Here is a 13569-nt window from a genome sequence, read left to right as displayed (position 1 = left end):
CTGAAAGAGTAAATCTTGACCACACATCCCTCTCTAAAAATAGCCCCATTTCTCTATTCCTTTTTATCACAAAGGACATCATAACCACGGTCTATACTTCTTGTCTCTAATTCTTCTCTTCCTGTTTTCCTTAAGCCTACTCCAAACAAGCTTTTGCCCCTGCCCTCTACCAAAACCAGTCTGTTAAAGGTTAACAGTAACCTCTGCATAGCTTAATTTAATGGTAAATTCTCAGAATTCATTTACACAACTCCCATCAGTAGAATCTGACATGCATGCATGCTAAGTTACTTCAGTCATGTCCAATTCTTTGGGACCCTTATAGACTGTACCACACCAGGTTCCTCAGCCTATGGGTACTCCAGGCAAGCATACTACAGTGGATTGCCATGCCCTCCACCAGGGGATCTTCCCTACTCAGGGATCGAACCCAAGTCTCTTAAGTCTCCTGCATTGGCAGACAGGTTCTTTACCACCGGCGCCATCTGGGAAGCACTGGTGTCAAAATCTGACACCACTCATCATATCCTCCTCCTTCACACCCCTTCTTCACCTGGCTTCCTGGATACCATGCTCTCTTGTTTTTCCTTCAGTCTCATTAATTATACTCTCTCTGTTGCCTTTGCTGGTTATTCCTCATTGCCTTAACCTCTTAATATTGGAGGGTCGCCAGGCTCAATCCTTGAACCTTTGCTCTTTTCTGTCTATGGAATCTCATACACAATCTTGGCTTTAAATATCATTTATTCATTGATGATGCCCTAATTTACATCTCCAGGTTTAGGCCACTCCCTCAACTCTCAACCCTTGTATCTATAATTTCTCACTGACATCTTCAACTGGATATGTAATAGGCATCTCGACATACAAAAAAAAAAAAAAACAAACCAGTACTCCATGTTTACCATATGGCTGACATTACAAGTGTTCATCAGTCCAGTTCCCCTCTCCTTGAGGGCACAGGAATATGGTAAGGCCACACGACTTGTTCTGGCCAGTGTAATGTGAGCAGAAGCACCACATATCACATCCAACAGAAAAACAAAAAGTCCATTTGTGGTTCTCTAACTGTTGCCTGGAAAATCCCATGGATGGAGGAGCCTGGTGGGCTGCAGTCCATGGGGTCGCTAAGAGTCAGACGTGACTGAGCGACTTCACTTTCACTTTCCACTTTCATGCATTGGAGAAGGAAATGGCAACCCACTCCAGTGTTCTTGCCTGGAGAAGCCTGGTAAGCTGCAGTCCATGGGGTCGCACGGAGTCGGACACAACTGAAACAACTTAGCAGTAGCAGCAGCAAGCTCATTGGAAAAGACCCTGATGCTGGGAGGGATTGAGGGCAGGAGGATTAGGGGACGACAGAGGATGAGATGGCTGGATGGCATCACCGACTCGATGCACATGAGTTTGGGTGAACTCCGGGAGTTGGTGATGGACCGGGAGGCCTGGCGTGCTGCGATTCATGGGGTCACAAAGAGTCAGACACGACTGAGTGACTGAACTGAACTGAATCTCTCTATCTCTCTTATGGCACACCTAAAATGCTTTGTGCTCCATCCAGATGATGTACTTTCAAAACATAAGCCTTCACTAACCAGGTTTCCTTAGTAATGGCAAAGATCTTCCCACTGACTCACATGGGACAGGTACCATTAGCAAGAAATAACCCTTTATGATTAACTGAGATTTTGCTGTTCTTAGTTATCACAGTACACTGTGGCTACCCAGACTAAACAACCCCACATATTTGCTGTCACACAGCACTCTTCTCCACTTCAGCAAACTCCATCCTTCCAGCTGCTCAATCAAAAACCTTGAAGTCACTCTCGACCCTTTCTTCTCTCACACCCCACATCCAATCCATCAGCATATCCTGTGCCTTCAAAATACATTACGGAAAAACCCAAATGAACTTTTTGGCCAACTCAATAAATACAGAATCTTACCACCTATTGGTTTCTCTACCACCATTCTGCTCTTCAAAAGACACTGGTTAGAAAATCAAAGACAAACCAGCCTGGGAAAAATATTTACAAAGCATATATATATATATATATATATATATATAATAAAGGTCTTGTATCCAGAATATAGAAAATTGTCAAAGCTCATCAATAAGAAAGCAAAACACTCAATTTTGTAAAAAGCAAAATTTTAGTAGACATCTCCCAAAAGAAGACATAGATAACAAATAAGCACATGGAAAGATAAAAATGCTCACCATTATTAGTTACTGGGTAATGCAAATTAAGTAAAAATCACAATAAGTGTGAGAGGTAAGAGAGATTCAAGAGGGAGGGGATATATGTATACCTATGGCTGATTCATGCCTATATATGGCAGAAACCAACACAATTGTAAAGCAATTATCCCCCATTTAAAAATACATATATCCTGCCTCACTCAAAGGTATGCTTTTCTTGGACTACCCTGATGGTCGAGCGGTTAAGAATCCACCTGCCACCGCAGGGTACACAGGTTCAATCCCTGGTCTGGGAAGATCCTGCGTGCTGCAGGGCAACTAAGTCTGCGTGCCACGACTCCTGACCACGAGCTCTAGAGCCTAAAAGCCATAACTACTGAGCCGTGCCCTGCAACTACTGAAGCCAGGCGCCTAGAGCCTGTGCTCTGCATCAAGAGAAGCCACCGCGACCAGAAGCCCGAGCACCATAACTAGAGAACTGCCCCTGCTCGCCGCAACTAGAGAAAGTCCACGCAGCAATGGAGACCCAGTGCGGCCAAAAATAAGTACATTAATTAAAAAATGTTTAAATTTGTATTCTTTTCTGAGTGATAAGATATCAGGAGAAATAAGTGACTACAAAGCAGAGTCCCTTGGTACAAAGTCATAGGGACTCTCAGCCAAGAAGAACCACCTGTAAGTAGGTCCCACAGTTGACTACTGCCATCCCGATACATAAGCACTCCTCTTTGGCTACAGTTCCCTAGGAGTTGGATAATTTCTTTGAACTCATCTTAGAAACCTGGCCTCATTTCTCCTTTTTTAATACCGTCTTCACCTGCCATTAAACTTATACTGACCCTTTTTCCATGACCGTAGTTTGCCCTAAATTTTTTTAAGAACTGAGGAATGGCCATAGCGGGTGTCCTCAGTTCATGAGTCTTGGATGTAAAAGCCCCTTGGCTTGGATTCCTTGTCCTCTGTCTCCTCATTTCTCACTGAAGTAGAAAAATCACGATCTATCTCTGTTTCATTCACCTCCCTTGCTTTTCTCCTTGAAATCCTAAATTCCACTCATTATTGTCAATTTTAGCCTCTTTCTAATACATGAATCTACCCGCTTCTTTCATAAGCTGCTATAGTTATGCATTTTCTGTGATATGATTCCTTTGTCATAAATAAAATATAAAATAAAAGGATAGCACCCACTTATGTTTAAAAAAGCTAGCCCCATGACTCACCTCATTTCCACCAACTGCTTTGGTTAATATCACCGCAGAAGACACAGGCGGAGGCATGCAACCTACTGTCTGCAACCTGAAATAGAAAACAAAGAGCAATTATAAATAGGTTTCTTTTTTTTTTTTCCAATTATAAAATTTTCACTACATTCATTCTAAAACAGCAGAGCTGGGAGAACATTTATTGGTGCACATGTTCTGTCAAGTTCAGACAATTCTGTATGAGCCAACACAGCTTAGTAGAAACTCTCACTCCATGCCACAGATTTGAGTGATCTCATTTTTAAAATTATTTAAGCTCTTATACAATTCAAAAAACAGTCAGATTATGGTGAGTATAATGATCGAAAATAACCCAAACGGTTTATCATTTGGTAAGTGTATATAAGCTTAGTTATTTTCAGGCATCTTTTCCATATATGTTTTATAGGAAGGCTTTTGGTAAAAATAAAACTTTAAAACCTCTTGCAGGGCTTCCATGGTGGCTCAGTGGTAAAGAATTCGAATGCCGATGGAAGAGACAGAGGTTCGACCCCTGATCTGGAGAGATCCCACATGCTGTGGAGCAACTAAGCTTGTGTGCCACAGTCTTGCCTGGCAGCCAAAACTACTGAGCCCACATGCTGCAATTACTGGACCTTGAACACCCTAGAGCTTGAAACAAGAGCCAGTACTGCAATGAGACATCCATGTACCTCAACTACTCAGTATTGTCCATCACCAAAACTAGAGAAAAACCTCAGCAGCAACAAAGACCCAGTGTAATCAAAAATAAATAAAGTTATATATATATTTTAAAAAACCTCTTGCAAAGTTCAAATGTATTTAACAAACACACAAGCTTACATTTGTTAATTCTTTTCCACAAAACAGCAATTCTGAAACTCATCTCATAAAAGACATTTTCATGTTGCTATAATATCATTGTAAAATAGGCATCATACAATCATATACTGCAAGGAGATCCAACCAGTCCATACTAAAGGCAATCAGTCCTGAATGTTCATTGGAAGGACTGATGTTGACGCTGAAACTCCAATACTTTGGCCACCTGATGCAAAGAACTGACTCATTGGAAGAGGCCCTGATGCTGGGAAAGATTGAAGGCAGGAGGAGAAGGGGATGACAGAGGATGAGATCGTTGGATGGACATGAGTTGAGTAAGCTCCAAGAGTTGGTGATGGACAGAAAAGTCTGGTGTGCTGCAGTCCATGGGGTCACAAAGAGTCAGACATGACTGAGTGACTGAACTAAATTGAATCATATACTTAGATTCAGACCCTGCAGTAAATTCTAGTGTCTATTCTAAATTTGGTTCTTATTAATTATGTACATACTCCCTAGTTGTAATTAGAAGTCTATTCTCTTAGTTTAGAATAGAAAAATATATTGCATCACAAGCAAATGAAATTATGAGTAGTAAATCCAAGTATTAAAGATAAAAAAAAATTATTCAGCATTCATACAGAATATACATTCTGGGGACAAGGAGAAACTGGCCCAACTAAAGTGGAAAGTTTATACAAGGAATCAAGGACATAGAATACCTGACTAATATTTGAATGTAGGATCACAGGTGATTTTTTATTCTCTTTTGTAATAATGTATTATCTGCTGCTGCTACTGCTGCTAAGTCGCTTCAGTCGTGTCCGACTCTGTGCGACCCCATAGACGGCAGCCCACCAGGCTCCCCCATTCCTGGGATTCTCCAGGCAAGAACACCGGAGTGGGCTGCCATCTCCTTCTCCAATGCATGAAAGTGAAAAGCGAAACAAGTCGCTCAGTCATGTCCGACTCAGCGATCTCATGGACTGCAGCCTACCAGGCTCCTCTGCCCATGGGATTTTCCAGACAAGAGTACTGGAGTGGGTTGCCATTGCCTTCTCCAAATGTATTATCTAATATTTACAAATGAATTTATATTAGCTCTGAAATAAGAAAAAATAAAGGTTTTCATTAATTTTGACTGAAGACTTAAGAAAAAATCCTTATATGGAATTTCAGTTCAATTCACACGAATATAGGAATTTTTTTTTTTTTTTGGCCATGCCTCATGGCTTATGGGATCATAGTTCCCATACCATGGATTGAACCTGGGCCCTTAGCAGCAAGAGCATAGAATCCTATCCACTAGACCACCAGGGAATCCCCAAATATGGTCTTCTTTTAAGGTCTATTTTCCCAAGTGATGTTCAAGTAGTGTCTGATCATGAATTTCCAATCTCTCACCCTTTCTTGTGATCATCACCGTGAACATCATTAACACTTACTAGGCTTTACTAGACAATAGACACTTTACTCATTTATCCCTCATGAGTATTTAAGATAAATACTACCATTCTCTTTCTGAAAACTGAAGTTAAGAAAAGAGTTAAGTGATACAACCAAGCTCACAAAACCACTTATCCAGGACTAGGTTATTCCTGAATCCAGGGACAACGACTTTAGCAAAGCCTGTTCCTCCAGCCTCTGCCTTCTATATTCCTCGCTACCAATACTAGTGATAAGCCCTCTCAGGTATTTTCAATCTTTCTAGCTTTTTCAATCTTTCCCTCTCTTCTGGTCTCTTCCTTTCTATGTACAAAGGAGGAGAGTTCTCAACATCTTAACAAAAAAAAAACCTAATCTATACATTTAATATATATGCTTTCTATAGGTAGGATATTACACAAGGGTATTAAAAAGAAGTATAAGGCATCATTTCTGCCTTCAAGAAGGCAAAACATTCAACACACAAATGTAGATAACTAACCTCAAAATTAGTATTGTTTCCTCAAGATATAGTCCTACCTTTATCACTGTGGCTCACTGCTGTGCTCCACTTACTTGACCCCAAAGCTCATTCTCTCTCTACTCCCCTGGAATCTGACTTATGACCCTCCTAGTAAAAGTGTATGTGCACACACGTGCTCAGTCTTGTCTAACTCTTTGCAACCCCATGGACTGCAGCCCACCAGGCTCCTCAGTTCACGGGATTCTCCAAGCAAGAGTACTGGAGTAGGTTGCCATTTCCTCCTCCAGGGGATCTTCCCCTCCCAGACTTCCCACCCCAAGTCTCCCATGGATCCTGACTTGGTGGGCGGATTCTTTACCACTTGAGCCACCTGGGAAGCCCCTCTAGTAAAAGCAGTAACCTTATAAATCACCAGAAATCTCCCACTCACTAAATTCAACATCCTTTTCCCTACATTCATTCTCCTTACCTCTTTGCTTCTCAAAGCACTCTATTCTCTTGGTTGTCATAGTACAGCATCATTCTAATTTACCTTGTGTTTTAAACAAACCCATTCAAGTTTTTTGCTGGCTACTACTTTCTTCTTCTCAATCTTATTTTCAAACCTGAATGGATAAGAATACTTAAAAATTTCTATTGCTAAACCCAGCCTCCATTCCCAAATCTGTACATTGCTGCCTAAGACTACCACCTTGAACTAAACTTGTCTAATACGGAATTTATGTATTTTCTAAGAAATCAACTTTGCCTCTCAATTGACTTTTATCTCTGTCAATGGATCAGTTTACTCCTAATGAACTAGTTTGAAACTTTGGAGTTAAACGGAGCTCCACTTAGTCTTAATAAACCAATCAATCACCACAACCAATTTTCCACTGTTTTCCATGACTATTGTCATCATCCCCCTTCAGATGCTTTTTTGCCCAAGTCTAGACATATCTAAATGCCTACTCAGTGTTCTCTCTACCTCTACTCTTTCCTTTTAACACAAAAAGCTAAGGGAGTATGTACTCAGAATACATTTATTTCAGTGATTTAAACAGGATCCTGATACAAAAGTCAGCAACTCCCTCTAGTTAACATACTGAGTGTGCACTCCCAAATTGGGAGCGGACAGAGAAAAAAATGAGTGAGGAAAAGCTTTCTCTAAGTGAGGCAGACTAAGTCTGTACTCCTTTCAGTTCAATATCCTGAGCTGTGGAATTGTATGCCTTTTTTTTTTTTTTTTTTAGCATATGAAGATTACAAACTCTACTCTGCCTACACACCCAGGACAATACTATCAGATAATCTTCCTTAATGACCACTCTTGAGCATGCGTTCTCCTGTTTAGCACATTTAAGAATTCTCCATCATCCACAAATTTAAACCCAAACTCTTCAGATCAGTAGGTCCCACCTTTTGCAGCTTGGCCTTAAGGAAACTTTCTATCTTTGTCGCCCACTAATGCTTCATGTTTGAATTCTCTACTTTAGAGGTACACCATCCATGCTGAACTTCTTCCCCTCAGTTCAGTTCAGTCACTCGGTCAAGTCCGACTCTGCAACCTCATTACTGCAGCACGGTCCTTCACCAACTCCCAGAGCTTGCTCAAACTCACATCCATCAAGTTGGTGATGCCATCCAACCACCTCATCCTCTGTCGTCCCCTTTTCCTCCTGCCTTCAGTCTGTCCCAGCAACAGGGTCTTTTCAAATGAGTCAGTTCTTTACACCAGGTGGCCAAAGATTTGGAGCTTCAGCTTTAGCATCAGTCCTTCCAATGAACACCCAGGACTAATCTTCTTTAAGATGGACTGGTTGGATCTCCTTGCAGTCCAAGGGATTCTCAAGAGTCTTCTCCAACACCACGGATCAAAAGCATCAATTCTTCAGTGCTCAGCTTTCTTTACGGTCCAACTCTCACATCCATACATGATTACTGAAAAAACCATAGCTTTGACTAGATAGACGATTGTTGGCAAAGTAATGTCTCTGCTTTTTAATATGCTGTCTAGGTTAGTCATAGCTTTTCTTCCAAGGAGCAAGCATCTTTTAATTTCATGGCTGCAGTGACCATCTGCAGTGATTTTTGGAGCCCAAGAAAATAAAGTCTGTCACTGCTTCCATTGTTCCCCCATCTATTTGCCATGAAGTGATGGGACCAGATGCCATGATCTTAGTTTTCTGAACATTGAGTTTTAAGCCAGCTTTTTCACTCTCCTCTTTCACTTTCATCAAGAGGCTCTTTAGTTCCTCTTTGCTTTCTGCCATAAGGGTGGTGTCATCTGCATATCTGAGGTTATTCATATTTCTCCCGGAAATCTTGATTCCAGCTTGTGCTTCATCCTGCCCAGCATTTCTCATGATGTACTCTGCAAATAAGTTAAATAAGCAGGGTGACAATATACAACCTTGATGTACTTCTTTCCCAGTTTGGAACCAGTCCGTTGTTCCATGCCTGGTTCTAACTGTTGCTTCTTGACCTGCATACAGATTTCTCAGGAGGTAGGCAGGGTGGTTTGGTATTCCCATCTTTTAAGAATTTTCCACAGTTTATTGTGATCCACACAGTCAAAGGCTTTGGTGTAGTCAATAAAGCAGAAGTAGATGTTTTTCTGGAATTCTCTTGCTTTTTCTATGATCCAACAATGTTAGCAATCTGATCTCTGGTTCCTGTGCCTTTTCTAAATCCAGCTTAAACATCTGGAAGCTCTTGGTTCACATACTGCTGAAGCCTAACTTAGAGAATTTTGAGCATTACTTTGCTAGCATGTGAGATGAGAATGGATATAAGAGTTGGACTATAAAGAAAGCTGAGCACCGAAGAATTGATGCCTTTGAACTGTGGTGTTGGAGAAGACTCTTGAGAGACCCTTGGACTGCAAGGAGATCCAACCAGTCCATCCCAAAGGAAATCAGTCCTGAATATTCATTGGAAGGACTGATGCTGAAGCTGAAGCTCCAATACTTTGGCCACCTGATGCAATGAATTGACTCAATGGAAAAGACCCTGATGCTGGGAAAGATTGAAGGCGGGAGGAGAAGGCAACAGTGGAGGTTGAAATGGTTGGATGGCATCACTGACTCAATGGACATGAGTTTGAGTAAACTCCAGGAGTTGGTAATGGACAGGGAGGCCTGATGTACTGCAGTCCATGGGGTCGCCAAAACTCAGACACAACTGAGTGACTGAACTGAACTGAGATGAGTGCAATTGTGCAGTAGTTTGAGCATTCTTTGGCATTGCCCTTCTTTAGGATTGGAATGAAAACTGACTTTTTCCAGTCCTGTGGCCACTGCAGAGTTTTCCAAATTTGCTGGCATATTGACTGCAGCACTTTCACAGCATCATCTTTTAGGATTTGAAATAGCTCAGCTGCAATCCCATCACCTCCACTAGCTTTGTTCATAGTGATGCTTCCTAAGGCCCACTTGACTTCGTATTCCAAGATGTCTGGCCTTCTTCCCCTATAACTGGTTATACTTACCTAACAAATCACAAGCTAGACCATTTTGATTGGCTACTATTCTATATATATATATATATATATATATATATATATATATCCTACATGCATACATGTTAAGTCTCTTCAGTTGTATCCAAATCTTTGTGACTCCATCGACAGTAAGCCCACCAGTCTCCTCTGTCCATGGGATTCTCCAGGCAAGAATACTCGAGTGGGTTGCCATGCCCTGCTCCAGGGGATCTTCCCCACCCAGGGACTGAACCCACATTTTTTAAATTTCCTGCATTGGCAGGTGGGTTCCTTATCACCGGGATCACCTGGGAAGCCCCATATGTCCTTCTGCTGCTGCATATGTCCTACATATCCAACTAAACTAGAAAGTTCCCTGAATACAAGGAAAATGTTAGTCTTTTCCAATTTCTTGAGTGTTCTATGAAGGGCAGATACTCAGTAAATACTGGGCTCGTTTGGGGTTTTTTTGGCCATACTGTGCAGCACATGGGATATCTTAGTTCCCCATCTGGGGATCAAACTCATGCCCCCTGCACTGAAAGTGCAGAATCTTAACCACCAGACCACCAACGAAGTCCCAAATACTGGTTCTTAATACACATCATACATTGTTGCTCTAAAATGATGTCATCATATTTATGTAGTATTTTATAATTTCTGGTGAAATTTTACATCATTCTCTCAAATTCAATTAAAACAGCACCCTTGATTCCCCCTCTTGTCCTAACCTTTCTCCCCCAGCTAAGTAAATGATGCCACCCATCACCCAGTAGCTCATACCCCAAATCTAGATGTCATCTTTGACTCCTCCCTTTCCTTCTCTCTCTACACCCTATCCACCCATGGGTTCTGAGAGCTCTAATTTTAAAACATAATCTCCATACATCCATTTCTTTCTACTGCACTGCTACCTCACCACACTAACCTCCGAGCGGATCCCCAAGCTTTCTCTCAGGCCCTTCTACTATCTGTTCTCCATACTGGAACTAGAAGAATCATTTGCAGTACAAATCAGAACCACATCACTCTCTTATTTAAATCCCTCCAAGTAGCTTCACAAAATTAAAACTGAATGTTTTTCCATAGCCTGCAAAGCTCTATGGGAAGGGTCCTATCCACCTTTCCAACCCTAAGTCATATTACTCATCTTCTACATCATTAGGCTTTGGTCATCATTGTCACTTTGCTGACTCTAGAACATACCAGGCTTGTTCCAGCCCTTACACGTTCTAATTTCTTTGCCTAGAACGTTCTACCCCTAGAACTCTGCAGTGTAAATTAATCACCAGTCTATCCTCTCAACCATTTTCAACCATCTCACACAGTTTTACTTCACATCATTTGTCTCTATCTTGATCACGGATTTACTTGTTTACTGACAATCACACCCAGAGTGTCCTTGACATGCAAAACTAACTGGCACTTGCCAATTTTGTTCACTGTTGTTTGTCCAAAACCTATAATTCCTAGCATATAATAGGAGCTAAATAAATAGCAAATAAATGAATGAATAACTGATCTCAATTGATGTCCCCAAAATCATTAATAAGCAGGCAATAAAAATATGATTATCTTCATTTTATAATTATAAAACATCTTCCCTGGTAGCTCAGTTGGTAAAGAATTTCCCTGCAGTGCAGGAGACCTGGGTTCAGTTCCCTGGGTTGGGAAGACTCCCTGGAGAAGTAAGTGGCAAACCACTCTAATACTCTTGCCTGGAAAATCCCATGGACAGAGGAGCTTGGTGGGCTACAGTCCATCGCAAGAGTTGGACACGACTTAGAGACTAAACCACCACTATAACTACAAAACAGGGAAATTGAGTTTTCAGACTAGTTTAAACCTAGTCTAGGTTTCAGACTAGATTAAAATGCAACTCTTAGGCCTGGAGTTCAGTATTTAAGCTGTTATACCATGATGCTAAAATGTGGCTAGTTTTAAACCACTTCAAATAATTTTTAAGTCATTTAATCCTTTTCACAAACAAGGCAACATTTTTAATGGGAAAAAAGATCTTAACAAAAATGTATTGGTAATTCAATTATCCTATCAAACATAAAACAGAGCAAGTGAAAAAGTAAATGTTTGTCCTCTCTATATATTTTTTATTTCCTATATATTTTTAAAAACACATAGTATTTAGTAAGATATAGAATGCAAAAGTTAAAGCACCCAACTTACAGCCTACATTACACACACCAACACAGATCTTACATCCTCTAGCTCCTTCCATTTTTCTCCCAACAGAAAACTGTCTCTCCTGGAACCATAAGGTTAAGTAAGAGTGCATCTTTTAAGCTTCTGTTATAAAATAACTAAAATAATGAACTTCCTTGATGAAACACTATCATTTTTAGGAATAATAATAATGTTAAAAGTGTTTTTATTTCCTTATATCACACATAAGCCCTCTCATATACAGTTGCCACAGAAATGATAACGTCACTAAAGATGCCCCATTAAAAGTGGACCCTTCAAAATATTTAAACATACCCTTTTAAAAGCCATTCATTGATGGGTGTGATTGATAAAAGCTGAAGAAAAAGCCATACTGCTGCTGGGAAGAATGCAAGTGTAAAGATCTGAATAAAAAGATGTAGTTTTATATGCACCAAAGCACTTGTCAGCTCCTGTGAAAATGAAGGACACAAAATAACATAGGTAAGAAAACTATTTCTGAAGAGAGATTGCTGCCAAAACAACATCACATGAATTAGGTTTCATTTAATTGAGATATAGTTAACATATAATGTTGTACTAGTTTTAGGCATACAACACGATGATTCATTGTGTATACTGCAAAACGATCACCACAGTAAGTCTAGTTAATATCTATCAGTTTGGAGTTATTTCAGAGCTAAAATTTTTTACCTGTAAGCATACGCATAAGAGATAGACTTTAAGAAAAAGAAACTCTTCACGGTAATTATATTTTTATATAAAACTTATGAAATATTCTCATTTCTTTCAAATACAATACACCATAACAATTTAGATTCATAAAATTCTGGAATACAGCTAAGCTAACTACCTTAACACTAGCATAGATTTCAGAATTGCTGACACTATAAACACACACATGGGATGCTACAGAAAAACCCACACAAACTTTTTGGCTAACTCAAAAGAGTAAAGTCTTGTTTAAAAATTTTGGCAGGACCTAGCATTTTAATTAAATTTGAGACCCTTTATTCATTACACCAGACCTGGCAAGGCCTCAACTTGGCAAGATGTTACTAAATCTACACACAAATCATAATTTAAAAAAAATTTTTCCCAATAATATTCTATAATTCCAAAGGGCTCTTTCCCCAAAATCTACTCACTAGATTTTTTTTTAAATGGGTCTAGTATTACCTTTTTATTATGTGAATACATGTAATACAAAATAAGAAAACTATAAACCGGTATTTTTTTAATCACTAGATTTCCCTGTTAACATTTACTGAATAGCAGAGCTCTGTGCCATGCTCTGGGCTTGCCATTTTTATGAATGTTACCTCATTTAATCCTGACAACAACTCTTATTAGGAAGATATTATCTGATGAGAACATTGAGACTGAGAGTGAATCAGAATCAAACCGATTTCTAGCAAGCTATCAAACCCATGCACGCCTGTTTCTACCAGCAAGTCACAGCACTGCCTCAAGAGGGAGAAGGTTTGCATGGAGACATGACATACCAGGAATACGCTGTGAGTCTCTCAGCTGGAAAAGGATGTAACAGTAAACTGGGATTTCAATATGTCCAAACTAACAAGCATTTACATTTGAATTTCTTTGAGTTATGTGGTTATTCAGAGGAAATGAAACAAATTCAGAAAGTAACAGAAAACATATAAAACACGCAGTCTTTAAAACGCATTCAAAGATTCCACAGAGTCACTGATTATAAACTTAGCACTACAATGTCCCTCACCTTCCTTAGGTCAAGTTAAGTCATGAAGTG

General features: G+C 40.0%; 1 protein-coding gene across 7 annotated transcripts in view; it reads right to left on the bottom strand.

The window, feature by feature from the left end:
* Positions 1-13569, bottom strand: part of SLC10A7 (solute carrier family 10 member 7) — a 322601-nt gene that overhangs the window by 291933 nt on the left and 17099 nt on the right. For 5 of the 7 annotated variants that reach the window (XM_010813719.4, XM_024977431.2, XM_024977430.2 and 2 more), the window contains exons 3-4: positions 12114-12250; positions 3424-3499 (exon numbers count right to left, since the gene is read on the bottom strand). In XM_010813719.4, coding sequence (XP_010812021.2) covers positions 3424-3499; positions 12114-12250 — 213 coding nt within the window. The remainder of the gene's footprint in view (positions 1-3423; positions 3500-12113; positions 12251-13569) is intronic. The other 2 variants (XR_003029939.2, XM_024977434.2) reach the window with 1 other exon arrangement.

This window comes from Bos taurus, chromosome 17 (genome assembly GCF_002263795.3).
Source record: "Bos taurus isolate L1 Dominette 01449 registration number 42190680 breed Hereford chromosome 17, ARS-UCD2.0, whole genome shotgun sequence".
Taxonomy (NCBI): Eukaryota; Metazoa; Chordata; class Mammalia; order Artiodactyla; family Bovidae; genus Bos; species Bos taurus.
Note: the sequence above shows the minus strand (reverse complement) of the source record. Positions and strands in the feature narration are given on the sequence as shown.